We start from the raw sequence: 19872 nt of genomic DNA on the forward strand, positions 1-19872 counted from the left end.
CAATGGATAATTAAATTCTGCCATCTACAAGTTCTAAAACCTCTAACAAGATAACTGACTGAATCTGTTTCAGACAGCAGCGTAGTTAACTTCAAAATTCGATATCTCACAAACTACTCAACCAAAAATCATGGAATTCTACTGGAAGTAAGAACTTTTATCCCTATACATAAGTCTCCATAGTTGGAAGAGCCAATTCGGCTATTTACCTGATGAAACCTACCAGTGAACAGACCCGCTCATTTTTGCCAGGCAAACAGGAACAGCCACAGTAAAACAAACATAACTGGAGTTTCACAAATCATATGAATGCACTCTTTAACAATCTGGAAATTTTATGAAATTATCTACAACTTCTTTTACCAACCCATAGTTTAATTATGTTGATAAAATTGCCTAACTCTTAAGAGAACAGATTCTGCACAGAATTATGAGACTGAAAAACTGCTATAATCAAACTGCAATAACTTTCTGATCTGATGTCCGATTGAGGTGTTCTTCGTGGACACGGAAAGATCTACAAATTATCTACGACTCATATATAAACTTTTTATTTTTTTGAGGCCACTAAGACCACGGAAAACTGGTATGAACAGAAACTGTCGAATCTGCCATTCTGCAGAAATTAAATTCGAGATCAAAACCTAACCCCACATCTAATCCAACCTCTAATTCTTCAATCCACATGATCCACAACCTCCAAAAGCACATAATTATATGGAGGAACAAGGATCCCATCCTTACCTAGGGTTTCCCCAAGAAAATCTGCAATAGATGGGGGGGTAGAACATCTCCTTGATCCTCTCTTCCTCTTCAATCCATCTTGCTCCTCCTCTTCTCGATCCTTGCTGCGTGGGGGAGGGGGAGATCTAGGGAGGAGGAAGAAATGGTGGGCGGCTGCCATGGGAGGAGAGGGGGTGGCCAACCAAGGGAAAAAGGGGAGGGTGGCGGCCAAGAGAGGGGTGGAGGGAAAAGGGGTGGCCACCTAGGGTTTTGTGGGAGAAAAGAACCGACGCACAACAGGAATTCCGTTGACTCTCGTCGGCCAGCTTAATTCCCGTCGGCCAGTGTAAAAGCCGACGGGAATTAAGTAACTCCCGTCGGTCGTCAACTAGCTGACGGGAATTATTTTAATTCCCGTCGGCCACGTCCCTGGCCGACGGGAGTTACTTAATTCCCGTCGGCTTTGTCCCTAAGCCGACGGGGGTTATTTAATTCCCGTCGGCCACGTCATAGGCCGACGGGGATTAATGGTTTTAGAGCAACGGCCGAGCCCGCGCGGACTCATTCTTCCTCCTCTCTCTCGCTGAAATTGACGAGCCGCCGTCGCCCGTTCGAGCCGCCGCCCGCCCGAGCTCCAACGCCGGCGCCCGCCCGCGCCACCTACGCCGCCGCCCGCCCGTGCCCGCGCCGCCCGTCCGAGCCGCCGCCCGCCCGCGCCCCAACGCCGGCGCCCGCCCGCGCCCCAACGCCGGCGCCCGCCCGAGCCCCCAAAGCCGCTGCCCGCCCGCGCCCCAGCCGACGCCCGCCCGTGCCCCCGAGCCGCCGCCGCCCGCAGCGAGCCGCCGCCCGCCCGAGCACCCGCGTGGCCGAGCTCCTGCGCCGCCGGGCCGCCGAGCCGCCACGCCACTGCGCCGCCGTCATCCGAGGCCCGCCACCCGAGGCCGGAACGCCGCCCCCGAGGCCGCCAACGCCCTCAGTTCGTCCCGAAGCGCCGCCGTCCACCCGAACGCCGCTTCTAGCCCTCGTCGAGGTATAATCCTACCTATATGTAAATAAATGTGATTATTTTCGTCGGTTTTTTATGGCCGACGGGAGTTAGCTTTAATGTGATTAGAGTGTGATTAGAGTTAGTTTATGTGGCTTGATTAGAGTGTGATTATTGTTTATTTTCGTCGGTTTTTATGGCCGACGGGAGTTAACTGTAATACGATTACAATTTGTTAGTTTAATATCACATGTTAATTTTCGTCGGTTTTAATATCACATGTTATTTGTTAGTATTATTTGACTTAAAATTGGATGTTGCAATATTGTTAATAAATTATTATCATGTTAATGTGATGAAGGTGATGTTATGTATATATATATATATAGTTTTACTACTTACCTATAGATATATGTGTGACGTGTAGAAACATAAATGTCTCACATGCACTCTTTACTCGTACACACAGCCACAACAATGGGTGATATACGTGATTGGATGTATGAAGGTTTCAAGAAGGGTGGGTGTCATACAAGTGAATGGTTTGTCAAGACGCAGATGTTTCTGGACCATGCAGCTGCTTTGTCACAAATAGATAATATTAGGTGTCCATGCAATAAATGTAGAAATATGACGAGCCACACAAAGAGGCAGGTCACACTACACCTGTGTTCGCATGGTTTCGTGCCAGGCTATAAGGTCTGGTATCTCCATGGTGAAGATGTTGAACGAGCAGCAGAAGTAGAAGTTGATGATGGTGAAGATGATGTTGATAGGATGGACCAGATGCTTGAGGATCTGCAGCCTGAACTGGCACCAGATCATCATGATTCACCTACACCGGAGGTTCAGAAGTTTTTCGACCTACTCAAAGCGTCAGAAGAGCCTCTTCACGGGCACACTGACGTGACCGTACTGGAATTCGTGACCCGACTGATGTCAATCAAGTCCAAGTTTGCATTCTCAATTAATTGTTACAAGGAGCTTGTGGATTTGATTAGCGAGGTTCTTCCTACGGGTCACAAGATGCCCAAAGACATGTACCAATCCAAGAAATTGCTTGAAGGTCTTGGTATGGAGTATGAGAAGATTGATGTTTGCCAAGACAACTGTATGCTTTTTTGGAAGGAACATGACCGAGAACAGAAATGCTTAAAATGTGGGAAGTCGAGGTACGTGGAGCTTGTAAATGAAGATGGGGAGAAGGTGGTGACAAAGGTTGCACATAAACAGCTTCGGTACATGCCTCTCACTCCTAGAGTGAAACGTTTGTTTCTCTCGAGAAAGACCGCTATGCACATGAGGTGGCATAAAGATTGTACGGACAGACAAGATGGGTTAATGGTGCACCCGTCAGATGGTGATGCATGGAAGGCTCTTGACAAATTTGATCCAGATTTTGCCAGCGATGCAAGAAACGTTCGTATCGGCTTGGCAACTGATGGTTTCACGCCGTTCAATATGACCGCTGCGTCGTATTCATGTTGGCCTGTCATTGCCATACCGTACAACCTTCCACCTGCTCTTTGCATGAAATATGAGTTTATGTTCCTATGTCTTGTTATACCTGGGCCTGAGCATCCTGGCGTACGCCTCAATGTGATGCTTCAACCACTGATTGAAGAGTTAAAGAAGCTATGGCAAGGTGTGGAAGCCTATGACTGCTTCAAGAAGCAGAAATTCAATCTTCGTGTTGCATATCTGTTCTCGGTTCATGATTTTATGGCGTATGGTATTTTCTCTGGATGGAGCGTGCATGGTAGATTGACGTGTCCTTATTGTGCTAAAGATACAGATTGTTTTCGTCTTAGTGCTGGTGGCAAGATATGTTACTTTGATTGCCATAGATGTTTTCTACCCTTCAATCACCCCTTCAGAAGGCAGAGAAAGGAATTTAGGAAGGGCACCATTGTCACGAAGGGACCGCCCAAGCGACGTAGTGGGATAGAAATTACAGAAGAGCATATGAAACTTGTCCTAGACGAGAGTGGGAAAAGGTATCAAGGTTTCGGTGAGGAGCATAACTGGACTCACATATGTGGCTTGTGGGAGCTTCCTTATGCTAAGTCATTGATTTTGATGCACAACATCGATGTCATGCATCAAGAGAGTAACTTTTGCCAAGCCCTCATAAATACATGCATGGATTTCCCTGATAAAACGAAAGACAATGACAAGGCACGCATGGACTTAGCAGTGATATGTGATCGTCCAACCCAAGTGCTTAGAGAAAACGGAGGCAAACCAAAAGCTGACTATTGTCTGAAATCTAAGCAACGGAAAGAAGTGATGAAGTGGATGAAGGATATTAAATTCCCCGATGGTTATGCCGCTGGTTTTAGAAGATCTGTGAACTTGAAGACAATGAAGATGAATGGACTGAAGAGCCATGACTTCCACATAATTATGGAGAGACTCATGCCTGTAATGTTTCGTGGATACATTTCCGAAGCTGTGTGGAAAACGTTAGCTGAAGTTAGCTATTTCTACAGACAGTTGCGTGCTAAAGAAATCAGAAGAGATGTGATGGAACAGCTGGAGAAAGAGGCACCGGTGCTTTTGTGCAAATTGGAAAAAATATTTCCACCGGGTTTCTTCAATCCTATGCAGCATCTCTTTATACATCTTCCATATGAGGCTAAGGTCGGTGGTCCTGTTCAGTATAGGTGGATGTTTCATATAGAAAGAGCATTAAAGAAGCTTAGAGCAATGGTGGGCAATAAGGCAAGAGTTGAAGGATGTATTGCGGAACAATTTAAACTAAAGGAGGTAGCACACTTCACAAGTTGTTACTTTGCAGAAGAACATAATGTATTTGCTCGAAAGAAAAGGTACCATGATGATGAACGAGAGATGCCTCCGTGTAGTGATCTTTCGATTTTTCAGACAAACGGCAAAGCCGTTGGTCCACCCAAGGCATATCACCTCAGTATGGAAGAACGGAAGTCTGCTTTACTGTACATGTTCACGAATATGCCTGAGGTGGAGAAATACTTTGTGTAAGACTTGTTTTCTTAAACTGTTCATATGTGAATTAGTTTATGTTATCAAATATCTCATGTCATACAATAATATTTGACAGTGAGTTTGATGAACAAAACATGAGGTGTCTCGGTAGGCCAACAGCGAGAGACATAGACAAATTGCGACGCGATGGTATGCATGGGCGACCTAATTTCATTATGTGGCTTCGGGACCGTGTAAGTCTTAATTATGTGGCTCCGAGAGCTAATTTCATTTAACTAATATTACAGAATTTGCTAATGCTTTGTGGCATGATTGACAGTTTGGGGAGGAAATGAATTTGAATGATGACTTACGTCAGTTATCTATTGGAAGCGTAACTGCCAAAAGCTATGGACGTTACGACGTCAATGGATATCGCTTTCGTTCAAGCATTTTCGAATCAAGTCATCCTATGGCCGCCACTCAAAATAGTGGAGTCGTTACTAGGGCAACCGACATGGAAGGACACGAAGCCTGCTATTACGGGAAAATCAAAAATATAATCGAGATTACATTTGCTGGAAATAAGCCTTTAGCGCTAGTTTTCTTTGAGTGTAAATGGTATGACCCGAAGTATTATAGGACCGAATTTGGGATGACACAGATCCAACCTGAGAAATTGCTTCAAGGACACGACACGTATATCCTTGCCCATCAAGCAGACCAAGTTTATTTCTCGACATATCCATGCAAAAAGTTGTCTAAATGGAGGGTTGTGTACAATGTAAATCCCCGAGAACGCCTATACACTCCTGGTGAGGACGAATATCAAATTGGTCACCTTGAGCAGGTTGATGAGGTGTTTCAAGAAGAAGAGTTGCCTACTAGTTTTCATATTGATCCTGCACCGGCATTAGATTCACTAGTTGCAGACGTTAACGACTTAACTTTTCCCGAGAGACGGAGAAGACAACCTGTTAGGAGAAAAGTTACATGGCGACCTCTGCATAGAAGAGAACAAATAGATCCTGATTTTGATGATATTTAACAAGTAAAGTTGTTTTGTTATTTCATTTGTTTATATTTTAAGTATTATGTCATTTTGATGCACTAATGAATAATTTCTTATTTTTTATGCAGGATGCCGCCAAAATCAAAGAAGTCAGTGAAGGGGTTGTTCAAGGGCCTGGGCCTTTTTCAGGGCAGTTCTTCGAGCAGCAGCAGACGTCGAGAGCTATTGAGCGCGGTACATGGAGATGAGGTAACATATCTTGTACAAATAAATTTGTTTACATATTTACAAATAAATCTTGAGTTGTATGTACCAGGATGAGCAGCACACTGAGGAGCAGCACATTGAGGAGGAGCAGCACAATGAGGCTGAGCAGCACAATGAGGAGGTGGAGCTCAATGAGGAGGTGGAGCACGTGACATGGGACCAGGCCGCACAGCATCACCAGCCATGGGACCAGTGGGACCACTAGAGAGAGCAGCAACAGGCGTGGGACCAGTGGGGCCAACAGGGCGAACCGGCTGACAACCCGATGGATGATGGCTCGGGAGGCTCTTCAGCGACACGCACACGTCGCTCAAGAAAAAGCCACTCAGTAAAGCCTCGTCACGCGATAGAGCGAGAGGCTGATAGGACTTTAATCATGCCACATGGAGATCGGTGAGTGTAATATATTAACTTATCTAATATAACTATTATGTGTATTGTTAATGTTTTTGTGTAATGCAGGAATTGGGAGGACCTGTCCTTTGACGGCAAGGGACACCACACTCAGGTTAACCTTACGTTGGGTTCTCTTTGCCGCCTTCACTACCCTGGTATAGTGAAGGTGTCAAACGGTGATACCGAGGATGAGGTGCTCGTCAGTACCTGGGATGAGTACAAGTTTAAAAAGGAACGAAACCACACCGACAGACAGGGACTTGTGCGTAATGACTTTTGGGTATGAATTCTTTATTATTTTTGTTATGTTTCTTAATATTGTAAATCTATGACTTATAACATTTGTATTCTTTATGTTGTAGCTTCGATATCGGTTGCCTGATGGAGAGGATTACATGGGGCACGCTGAACGTGTCTTGCAAAACAATGCAAAGAAGCTGGTGAAGGATGCCATATACTATGCGAGAATTCAGGCTACAAACCTGTATTTTCAAAAGCATCCGGAAGAAGCAGGCCCCTTGAATAAAAAGGAAGGGTCCTCAAAGATATATTTGACTGAGGATCAATATCGTGAGGTTAGTATTCAATTTGTTTTACCCATTATATTTATTGTCGTGATTGATATAATATGTAACATTGTGTGTGCAGGTGATGGTTCCATGGATGGCGCCCGTGCCTGATGCGTACTATTCTTGGTGTCGATATTGGGCTTCCGAAGGCTTCCAGAAAGCGTCAGCGCATCACAGACAATGTCGAGGAACCAATCCTAACCACAAGTTTGGCGGTGACGACATGATACGAAAAGCTAAAAGAATGGTAAGTTTCATCTTTCTATGTCGATCAACAAATAATACGATTGCTTATGAATGTTTTTTGTTTATACAGGAAGCTACGAGTGGCCAAAAGCCTAGTGACATTGAGGTCTACCAGGAGGGCCACAAAGGACCAGACCCGAACAACCCTGACCAGCTCTGCAGCCAGACAGCCACGGATCGCTTGGTGAGTTTTGGCTCAAAAGTTCAAACGTTCAAAGTATATAAATTCCTGCATTTGTAAGGTTGTGAATGATGTATAGGCGGCATATGGGGAGGAGATGGTTCGTCGCCATGGCCCTGACTACGACTGGCGCCATGAACCGGTGGATCCCTCGGTGGTGTACGCAAGTGGTGGTGGCAAAGCGCATGGACGGTAAGCTCTAACTTATGAAATTATATGGTTGACACTAAATTGATTATGCAGTAATAACATTTTTTGAATCACTTATAGATACGCACTCTTCGACGGATTCATTGACTCGTCGTCGGTGAGATCTCAGAGGACGGGTTCATCTTCCCGTAGCCCATGCTCTCGTCGACCGAACGAGCAGGAGTTGGAGATTATGAGGATGCGTGAAGAGATGAGACAACAACGCGAATTTATGGAGGCTTGCAATGCTCATAATCAAGCGATGTATCAAGTGAGTACACATAATCCGAACTCTAAATTATTATATTTCAATACAACATCTTCAGTAGTAACACATATGTGTTTAACAGTTAATGCAGCAACATGGCATGACATCAAATTTTCCACCGCCACCACAATGGAGCCAATTTGCAAACACACCAGTTCCACCACCACAGTTCACCACCCCTCCGACACATATACCTGCACCTGGAGATAGGGTACGTTTGATAACTCTCCATTAATTTATACACTTGTATACTTTTTGATATTTGCATTTAACGTGTTGATATTTGCTAACTTGCATAGGTTACGCCTGAAGCGGGTGGCAGTGGGTCTGATCCAGCAGCAGGGACTGGATTTGTTGACTCGCTCTTTGCGTTCCCTCCTCCTGGTGGTGAAGGCGGCAGCGGTCAAAGCTCTAACCACCCAAGTGGTGGTTATCTCTAAACACTTAAACTCGTGCTCGTTATGTTTTTAACTCCTGGACGTTATGTTTGTGTAAACACTCTCGTATCTGAAATGTTTGTGATGTGTGAATTATATCAATGTGTTTGTGATGTGTGATGTCAATGATGTGTTTGTGATGTGTGATGTCAATGCGTTTGTGATTTATATGTTTATGTGATACGTTTTGTCATATGTTTGTGATATATATGTTTTGTGTATGTTATGTGTGAGAAATATCTAATTTGGTGTTGCTGTTGCAGAAATATAGGTTAACTCCCGTCGGCCCAGTTAATTCCCGTCGGTTTGACCATAGCCGACGGGAATTGACTATTAACTCCCGTCGGCCCAGATAATTCCCGTCGGCTGACCTGGCCGACGGGAATTAATAAGTAATTCCCGTCGGCTGACCTGGCCGACGGGAATTAATTAGTAACTCCCGTCGGCTGACCTGGCCGACGGGGATTAGCCCTTATTCCCGTCGGCTCGATATTGGCCGACGGGGATTACGTATTCCCGTCGGCAGCCGACGGGAATAACCGTATCCCCGACATGGAACGCCTGGCGGCTGACAACCGACGGGAATAAGGGCTAAACCGACGGGAATTACTTATTCCCGTCGGTTTAGTGCTTATTCCCGTCGGTTCCTGGCCGACGGGAATTAACTGTTTTCCTGTAGTGACGCCCCAGATGACTTCTGCCTTTGCATCCAACGGCCCACAACCCTTTCCCACATCCACGCACCGTAGATCAACTTTTGGTCCAAAAATGTTTTGGGGATATTACAGACACTACCAGCTTCCACTTGTATGTTCACATCGACCACCCGCATGTGATTGCCATAGCTACCAAACAAAGGAATCAAATGGAGAAGGTACACCACGCTCACCGTGACCTCGATGGGCACCTTCTTGTCGATGCAGTGCTGGTAGTAGAGGTCGATGTAGTCGACACCGAGACACTTGAGGCTGGCCTCGCACGTTGCCCGCACATATGATGGGTCACCACGGATCTCGCGCTTGCCATCGACGAAGGAGACAACAAACTTAGTGGTCAGCTCGACCTTCTCCATTACACCACCTTGAAGCGCCTTCTCAGAATTCAGAAGCATTATGTCAAACATCTTTAATGCAAACTTGAAAGCGGCCAAAGGAATCGACAACAGGAGGGACCTCAAGTTCGAACGGATGCACAGCTACCCTGTTCGTGTCTCCAAGGCGCTGAATTAACTATGGCGGCGCTTGACATACTGGTGTAGGCATAGGGAAAAAAATATAAGGGCAGGAACAGCAAATGGGCTATAAGGAACAGCAAATGTTCGTGTCTCCAGAGCGGCAGAGCAGAGGAGGATCCGATGCCTGTATTGATTAGGTGAGAGGAGGGCAAGTGTGTCTTTTTCCGTGTGCTGCTGGTTTTTTTTTAAAAGAAAACAACTCAAAACAGCCTCCAAACTGGTTTCTTGGTAGATTTCTAAAGAATCAATTCTTTGCATGGTATTAAAGTGCACCAGGAAAGTTCGATGGTAGATTTCTAAAGCCGGAATCTTTCGGTGCCAAGAAACCAATTTTCCCTTCCTGTTTTCGTCTCCACTTCGACGCTGCTGAGCTGCTCCGCTGGCGGGCTGGCGGCTGGATGCGATTACGCGACGCGCCGACGCAGTTACGCGGCTGGCGGCTGGAAGCTGGAGGCGGAGACACTACTTGTACTGGGCCTATTTACTTGTACTGGGCCTATTTACTTGTACTGGGCCGCGACTGGGGCTACAGCCCATCCAGTCGTAGATCCGCCCCTGCGTACAACCGAACGCCGTGACGTCGATATGGCATAGAGCTTGACGCCACAGATCTTGGCGCCGAGCTCGATTTTATAAAAAAAATCGGTCGTCCTTCCCTGCATGCATGTACCGTGTCTGCTGCCCAAGTACAGCGCACGCTGTTCCAAGTACATCCATGCGCGTCTGGTACATACATGCATCTGAATCTGATCTCTCTGCCTGCGTATGGCTTTGCACTGCCCAAGACCCAAGTACAGCGCGCGCTGGTCCAGCCCTGGGGCTGGGACTGGGAGGCGCCGGGCAACCACTGCATGCAGCGGTGGTGGTAGTACCCGCCGCTGCTGAGCTGGGCGCGGTCGCCGGTCGCGGCAGCGGTGGTGGTGGTACACTGGTACTGCGACCTGGTGCAGCGATGCTTGTGTCCACAGCTTCATCAGTGACCTGTAGCTTTCTCGGTTTTTGGAAAAGAACTGTGCGTGTCGTACAGCCTAAAGCTGTGCATGACATCGTCCCAGCAGAAGCAGGCCATGCCTTTGAGTGCTTATTAATTTTTGATGTCCGGCCCTAGCCTAGCTCATGCATGTACGCACGGAAGGACGAATAAAGGGATTGGCTGGTACGAAAGGGCAGCAGACACGGTACATGGCACGTCGACGCCACGGCGTCTAGATTGTACCAGCGCAGCGGGTACCTCGACTTCATATGCTATAGTGCCGAACTGTGTTACATCGGCGTCATATACTATGACGTCGAGCAAATAGTCCAAAAATGACATTAAATTTTCTAGGATCTAAACGTGATTTTTTTTCTAAAAAAGAGCCAAAATGCAAAAATTTGGTAGCTCGAAGTAGTAGTCGTCGTGGGCCCACTGCTCCTCGGAGATGGCGGCTAGGTCATGGACGAAGAGGGTGTCGTGCGCGACGATGCGGGCGTTGGCGGCTCCACAGACCTCGGCGTCGCGACGGTCCTCCTCGGCGCTCGTGAGATCGATGGCCTGGACGGCGAAGGCGTAGGCGGCGTCGGAGGACTCTCTCTCTCTCTCTTCTCTCTCCGACTTCACAAACATTTGTCTGGAATTATAGTCTACGCAGATTATATTATTTTGAACTAACATTTAGAAGCTATTTGTTTAAGATTATAATTTGGTCAGGTTATATTTAATTTACAATAAGTTAGATTATATAATATGAGTATATCATATGGGCTGGTCGCTTCGGATTAAAGTCATGGATTGCTGCAGCTATAATTAATGGAGACAAAAACACTATAGAAGTAGTAGAAACTGGTACGGATTAAAGCCAAACGAACATGCTGAAACAAACACTTCTTCCCTTTACAGCGAAATTCTTGTTGGGGCTGAACTGTTTCATTCCCGATCACCGCCTCACCGCGGCAACTCGATTTCTATGTAAAATTGGATAGACGGTGGCAGAGTTGCTGCTACGCGGAGGAAGGGCCGGTGAGCGTGGACAGATAGAAATAGAGGGGGAGGGGGCGAACCGAGGGGTGTCCCGGGTTGCTGACGTCGAGGCAAAGCTCACCGAGGCAACGAACACGGCGAGGGCTCGATGGCGATTGTGGAACAGGCACAAGACCACGACGGACGGTGGCGATGTCTTCTTTGGCACGCGCGCGATGTGAGCTGAGTGTGCGAGTGAGGGAGGGGGTGCGGGCCTCTAGAAATGGCTGGGGTGGGGCGGTCGCGGCCTCGCCGTGCGTTGTGGACGCGGAGTCCACGGCGGGCGGGCGGGTCGTGCGCGTGGACAGTTGGGGAGGGACGGGACTGACAGACGGGGCCCACGAGCTTCTTTGGTTTTTCTTTTTATATCTGAATTTCTAATCCGTTTTTATTTTATTTTCTCTTTTGAATTCAAATCCAACCAAACCACAAATTCAATTTTAAATATTTCAAATATGTGCGTCAACCAAAAACATAGTTTAGGATCAGCATGATGCAACATTTCATGTGTCCCCTAGGTTTTAATATTCTAAAGAAATAATACACCTCTCAAATAAATATATAAAATTCTATGAAAAAGAAGATTAAGGAAATCTATAGAGATGAGAAAAGGAGTAGCACATGAATTTGGTAGATATTAGAGATAAAATTTGTACCCTCAAATTCAGAGTATTATAGATATCCTGCTTGTATATCTTGCTGAAGTACTCGGTGCCCCTCTTTAAAGAACCACGATGTTTTGTTTCGCTATCTGCATTCATGGACACATGAGTAATAGAGAGAACGAAATCATCATCATCATCTGACGATGAATTCAACACCAATTGCATTGACAAGATTCGTCAACTTATTGTGATATGACTTACAGGCTATTGAAATACTCGGCAAAGTAAAAAAAACCTACAAACATGCATGATCAATGATGGCTGACCAAAGAAATGAATGATGTGCGATATTGTAGTTCAATTATGGCTCCCAAGCAATTACCTACGGATGCACAACTACCCTGTTCGTATCTCCTAGGCGCTGAATTAAGTATGGCGGCGCTTGACATACTGGTGTAGGCATAGGGCAAAAAATATAAGGGCATGAATAGCAAATGGGCTATAAACCAAGCCGTTTATTTGTGCGCAGGGTCACGTAGACTGTTTGAAAATTTTAAAGGTCAATCTTTTAGTGTTCTCCTGTGGCTTTGGAGGTATTTAGGGGGGAAAAATTTAGTAGCCGCTAAAATGGCATTTTTGGCAATAATATTTTAGCAATCTGTAGGAGTTCCTCTAAGCATCATAATTTCTTTTTGTCGCTCGAGGATCGATGAAAACTGAGCAATTTTCGTGGGTTTTGTTAGGAGTCCACAAAAATTATTTTGGCTTTGGTTTTCCTATCTTTGATGTATAGATGGTCAGATGGACCGGTCCAAACACAACCTATTTAATAGTGACGCGACACGGCCTGAGTCGATACAAAACGGTCCGTGCTAGCCCGGCATGAACGTAGTACCATATTTTTAAATTGCTAGTATATATATTTACAATATCAATTTTTTAAGTACCATAAATGAATCTGAGTTACACTCTTTAGAAGCGCATAGATAGTCACATGTCTTAATAGACCATGATTTGAATCCTATTTATTGGACTGTAATGGCCTATCACGATTAACAGGTCGACAATAATTTCTACCATTTAAACACATGGCCCGCCATGATTAACAGGTGCATGTCTGGCCCTCGGCCACCAGTGCCATTTGTTGGGAGGGTATTGGCGTTAACAGGTGCTCAAGATCAGATTTGGGACACGGCGGGGCTATAAAGGTGAGAATTTGTCATATGATTTTTTTGTTCCATCTTTTGATTCGATTAGAGTCGTAACATTGTTGCACATGAATTGATTCAGTTTTGAGAATTTGTTTTTGTTTAAGTTAGAGATTTGTATGACGTACTTACATGTTAGCTAGCTGAAGCAAGGAGTTTACGGCTCAAGCACAACCAGCAATGAACAAGGGATTAGGGGTGATGCACACGCGCAATTCGTGACTCAGAAAGAGAGAGAGATGCCCAGATGAAAAACAAGGCTGAAATTTTACTTTTTTTTTTTAATATTAGAGATATATATAAACTATTACAACAGATCGATGACGTAACTAATAATTATATATATTAAAACTAATTACCAGTATCTACTTCCTCTGTTGGGCGAAGCAGAAAATCAATGATTGTCAAAGCATCGTTCGCATCATTGACATTAATAGTCTCTTGGACATGCTTAGCCATACTGTTATATCGACCATCAACAGCACCCCATTTTGGCCCCCCGGGCAGCCTTCCGGTTAGCTCCCACCGAATGAGGAGCATCGAGAGTTGTGACCAGTAGACGACAGATTTTGCTTGGAGCTCAGTGATGAAGGTCTCCTCCTCCCAGTTATTGCCCGACAACGACGAGAACATGTCGCGGATCGATCGGAACCGCATGCCTTCACACATCATCACCACGAACCTAACCAGCCCGTCCTTGAGTTCGGAGTCAGGGGTGACGGCTCGGTCATACGACGCAAGCTGCTTGGTGGCATGTATGGCTGATTTCTTCCCCAGAGGAACCTTCCAAAGGTTGGCGTGTCCTTTGATCAAATCTTGATAATTTTGTCTGATCGGTAGCACGGTGGCTCCCGGCAAACCTTTGAACGATGATGACTGTCCATTAAACTTGTACCAATGGTCACTAGCATTACTGAAGCCAATAAGACATAAGTCATCAATGGCTATGGCCAGAATTACCCTGTCTTGTTCTTCCCCGACGACATGAATATATATCCATTCAGGTGGCTCATCATAAAAACCAAAGCGGCGAGGTCCGAGAACGTATCTTTGCATGACCTCTTGGGGATCATATACAGGCCCTATCGGGATCTTGAGCAGACTTGCAAGCTCAATATATAAACTATTGTAAGTCTGAGTAGTGATGTCAACATACATGTGGTGGATAGGCGGTGGAGGTGCAAAACAGCAGGTTGCAAAACAGACTATTATACTACAAACTAACTGCGGCTGCGGGCGGGATGATCGACTATTGATCACCATCGTACTACTCCACTTGCTTGGCGATGCCTGGGCTGGGACAAACTAGCAGCTAGCTAGGTATATATACCTGTGCATGCACAGATCGAGCGAGGTAGCGGGAGGGTAAGGTAGCGAGTAGGTTGTGCATGCAAAGGGAGCCGAGAGAAAGATTTGTGCATGCTTCTTTGGCCGCAGTAGTCACACTTTTTTTTACCTTAATCATCTAGCTACAAAATGCTCCTCGAATGCTACCTAGTACAACAATTCTTTTTCGATTATAGCCCTTACCTATAGCTGCTCCTGTGTTTTCCTTTTTTATTCTTAAATTAGTTTAGAAAATGACATCCCCTTATAGCATCTCCATTACTTCAAAAAAAAGCTCCATAAACTTTAATTTAGCAAGTTCATAAATATATATTGGGAACAAAAATATACTTAGCCTCTAACAGTTCCAATTTTTAAATTATGCTACCTCGATATTAAATTTATCGTTTCTACAACTTAAATTATTTCAAGTGCATCACTTATATACACAGGTGCGAACTCGATATGGCTAATCTTATTCAAGAAATTGTTGGAGCATTATTTTTTTTCTTACTAACACCCTAAATTAATTTTAGGAACTTCTTTTTCGGGAAACTAATCGAGATGACCTTCGTAACCAACCGCCTGAATCAATTCCACCCTAAAGACTAGTTTGGAAACTTTATTTTTCTAAGGGCTGATTTGGTGACCAGAGATTATGGGTGGGGGACGAGGGGTTTGAACAAGAAATTTGTTCATCCCCCAATTCTTTTGTCACCAAATCAACCCTAAGGGCTAGTTTGGGAGCCACAAAATCAGAGGGAATTAGAGACGCTAAAATTCTCTCCTTATACAATTTTGAATAATGAGGGGATTTTAGCCCTTCCAATTCCCTCCGGTATTTAGACTCCCAAACTAGCCCTAAGAGATTTTTATTTTTCCAAAAGATAGTAAACTAATTTTCCTTAAAAAAACGAGGTTAACAAACTAGCCATAAACTAGTTTTTTAGGGGATTTTAGCCCTTCCAATTCCCTCCGGTATTTAGACTCCCAAAATAGCCCTAAGAGATTTTTATTTTTTCCAAAAGATAATAAACTAATTTTCCTTAAAAAACGAGGTTAACAAACTAGCCATAAACTAGTTTTTTTTTATCCCACGTAAAGGATTTACTAACGATGTCCGTAGCAATTTCCAGCAACCTGGACAATGCCACCGAAAATGCCGCCCTCTCCCCCCGCTGCTCCAACCCTGCTGCCTCCGTGAGGTGAGTGTCTAATTTTATATAATCTATTTTTTTACTGTTTCTTGTTAGCCGTCAAAATTTATGATTAGCATAGAATATAACTAGTCGTTAATTAATTATAATTAGTCATACAACTGCTTGTTTATGAATCAAAATAATATAATTAACAAACATTTAGTCATTATTGATCGTTGAAATAGTAGTTTCGTTCAACTAATATAATGTTCACTACCATAAACAGAATCTTTGCTAAGTGTCAGGCGCTTTGCCAAGTGTAATTTATCGGACACTCGGCAAAATATGCTTTGTCGAGTGCCAGTGCCTGTCTCGGCGAATAATGACACTCGACACAGACCTCGTTCGCCGAGCGCTTAACACTCGGCACATACTCACGCTCGACAAAGTAACCTTTGCCGAGTGTCAAGCTCTCGGCGAAATCGGACACACGGCAAAGGGTCGTCAGCAGCCGTCTATAGCTGACGCTCGTTACCTATGCCGAGTGTCCGAAGTTGACAGTCAGCAAAAAAACTTCTTTGCCGAGTGCCTTTCTCTGACACTCGGCAAAGTATATTTTTGTTTTTTCATCAAATTTCAACTATATTCCTACACTATATGGACCTACATGTTTAATTTTGGCATAATTATCGAAGTGTTTGTTATAACTATTAGATTTAGTTCGTTTAATTAAATTTCTTCGGATAATTCAGATTTGAAGTGCAAGTCACTCGAAAATAGAAAACCGTGAAATGCAAAAATTATATTCATGTTATTTCGCACATGTTACGACGTATTTTAGGAACAGACCGAAATTATCGAGCACCATGCTCACGAAACATGACCGTGAACTTGCGATTCAGTTGTTTTAAAATTGTATAAAACACAAACAAAGTCAGAAAATCATGAAACTTTTTGACATGTCATCGTATCATGTGTAGAGACTCTAGTAAAAATTTGAGATAGTTTCAAAAAAAGTTGTCACGCACTGTGTAGAAACCTATCCGGCCTTCACATGAAATCATATAATTTCTGTGGAGGCTGGCTAGATTTCTACACATAGTGCATGGCAACTTTCTTACAACTGTCTCAAATTTTACTAGTCTCTACATATGATACCGTGACATGTCGACAAGTTTCATGATTTTCTGACTTTATTTGTATTTTATACAATATTAAAACAACTACATCACAAGTTTCAATTAAACGAACTAAATCTAATAGTTGTAGCAGATGCTTTGATAATTGTGCCAAAATTTAACATGTAGGTCTATATAGTGTATGAACACACTACAAAATGTCTGGTAAAAAAAGTATACTTTGCCGAGTGTCATGGAAAGACACTTGATGAAGATTAGCTTTGCCGAGTGTCTACCAGGGGATACTCAACAAAGTATTCTTTACCGAGTCTTAGATTCAAGACACTCGGCAAAGTAAATTTTAAAATAAAATAATCTTTGCCGAGTACTAGATCGCAGACACTCGATAAAAAACGTTTACTTAGCCCTGACCGGGGGGCCTATGGCCCCATTCTTTCACGCTCGAAACCGCCGCAGCCACCACGCCCACGTGCCCTCGCCGCTGCCAGGTCGCCCGCCCACTAGCTGCCACACCACGCCTACCCGCTCCCGCGTGCTGGCTCACCCGCCCTAGCGCCGCCGGCCACGCGCCACCGCTACCATCCGCACCAGCCAACACGTCACTGTGCACCGGTAAAATCCATTTGTTGCCTAATTATTTGTCTAAATTCAATCCCTTTATTGTTTGATGCTTGAGAGAGAAATTTAGAGGAGATATGCCTTGATTTTGTTAGCTTAATTTGCATTGTACACATATATTTCCTCTGATTTTCGTATATAGTATGTGCTACATTTAAAAGGTGTTAAATATCGTATTTTGTTTGGATAACCAGAGTCCGCGCGATAGTATTTTTCTATAAAACCAAGTTAGTAAAAGGCAAGTAACTGTACAAGTATTACTAACTTAGTAAGGAACCATGTATACCTTGATGTATAAAAAATTTGCCAAAGCGTTGTTGGGGGCCTTCCTCTTCCGAAGATCCTCAAAAACATGACTAACCATTTTTTTTAGCATGATATGGATTATTACAGGGAGCTTTGGCTTTAGAATGGAGGTTTTCTCCCATGACAAAGGCATACAAGGTGAAGATATAATTCAAAGATGATAAGAATGAACGCCGAAGCTATAGCCGAAGAGTTATAGCTTCGACTTAAAATGGTGATGAAGACTGAACATGATGCTAGCCAGAAGGGAAAAAGACTAGCTAGTCCTTAATGATTTATGTCATGGTCATAAGTAAATGTCTGGGACGCAAATGTACTTTTACTCGGGCCGCGTCCCGTGCCTCGTGCCTATAAATAGGTGAACAGTAGCACCGTACTGAACACACTGGATTGTAATCACTCTCGTGTCTACACATTTGAACAAGCCGAAGGTATCAATGTAATAACAACTTTGTTAATGTTTATGTGCATACTATGAAATATAAATGTGAATGAATCAATGTATTATATTCATTGTCATTATATATTCTCATTTATCCATGGAATGATGAAGGCATGTCCTTCGTGACCTTCATCTGATGATCATTATATCCGAGAGGAGGTAATGCTTCGGAAGACGAAGGTCCTTAATACTTAACGATTGTGTTGCCTTGTTCTTGATTCACAACATTTGAGAACAAGTGACCAACATTGGCGCCCACCTCCAGTGAACTCACTTCCACAATCTTCAGCAAGCATTCACCTTCGTCATGCCGTCGAAGAAGGCAATAGCGCCAGAGGCTGCCCTACAACCACTGGACACCAACCAAGATACACTCTCGCTGAGAGAAGCTCGAAGCCAGAAAAGGAAGGCTACCAGCCCAACACCACAGGAAGAGGAGTTGGACCAGGAAATCAGAGACCTGGAAGCCATACATCAACAAGTGCAGAGGAAAAGAGAGAAGATGCTTCAGCAAGCTGACCTTTAGAGGAAGATCAACGAATCTGTCGAAGAAATGCGTCACATCACTCAAGATGACCAAGGACGAAGGCCTCAACACAGAGAGCTTCGTCAAGAAAGTCTAATCAATGATGATGAATGGTACGATGAATTTCATCATGGTAACTTTGCTTTTGATGACGCTTCTCCTCTAGCAGCAGAGTTGTAGGCTATCCTAGGGCACTCAGATCCGAAGCAGTTTCTCATGAGCTACGAAGCAACCATATCCTCATATGGGGGCAACATGGCTGTCATGGTGAAATCCTTCGTTATGGTGGGCAGGAGTGTAGCTCAGACGTGGTACTCTTCTCTTCGCCCAGGAACGATCATGTCTTGGCAAAAGCTGAAGGACATGCTGGTAAATAGCTTCCAGGGTTTCCCGATGAAGCCAGTAACTGCCCAAGCATTGTTTTAGTGTACGAAAGACCATGAAGAGTACTTGCAGGCATATGTCCAAAGATTCCTGCGACTTAGAGCCCAGGCGCCAACGGTTCTAAATGAGATTGTCATCAAAGCTATGGATACGGGGCTCCGGCCAGGACCGATAGCGCAGTATTTTGCTAGGAAACCACCACAAACTCTAGAAAAGCTCCTCCAGAAGATGGATGAATACATCAAAGCTGACAACGATTTCCACCAGAGAAGGGAGGAGGCTTATAGGTATTCTGAAATGACTAGGGGCTTCGGAGGAAGATTCCACCCCAGGTGTTGGGGACTTGTTCTCAAATGCTATGAATGAAGAACAAGGCAACACAAAATGTGAAAGGTTAAAGTCCTTCGTCCTTCGAAACATTATTTCCCTAAGGATATAATGATCTTCGGACGAAGGTTATGAAGGACATACCTTCGTAATCACAGTAAATGTTAATAACAAATGAAACATATATAAAACATGAGAAACAACATGGATAATTATATAACATCATAATATATATTTTTTATTATATAATCATGGATAAATGAGGACAATATCGAATTACATTTATACCTTCGGCTTGACAGAAGGTGAAAGTACAAGCGTGACGCAACAGCAAGTACAAGTCAGCGTGAACAGTACGGGGGCACTGTTCACCTATTTATAGGCACAGGGCGCAGCCTGT

At 44.2% G+C, this 19872-nt stretch overlaps 1 protein-coding gene across 1 annotated transcript; it reads right to left on the reverse strand.

Annotated features, from left to right (window-relative positions):
* Positions 1–13522: 13522 nt before the first annotated feature.
* Positions 13523–14562, reverse strand: LOC100282985 (ribosome inactivating protein). Its single transcript, NM_001155889.2, has one exon. The coding sequence runs from the start codon at positions 14526–14528 to the stop codon at positions 13617–13619; it is 912 nt and encodes a 303-aa protein (NP_001149361.2). The 5' UTR covers positions 14529–14562; the 3' UTR covers positions 13523–13616.
* Positions 14563–19872: the final 5310 nt, after the last annotated feature.

The sequence above is a fragment of the Zea mays genome, chromosome 7 (assembly GCF_902167145.1).
Source record: "Zea mays cultivar B73 chromosome 7, Zm-B73-REFERENCE-NAM-5.0, whole genome shotgun sequence".
Taxonomy (NCBI): domain Eukaryota; kingdom Viridiplantae; phylum Streptophyta; class Magnoliopsida; order Poales; family Poaceae; genus Zea; species Zea mays.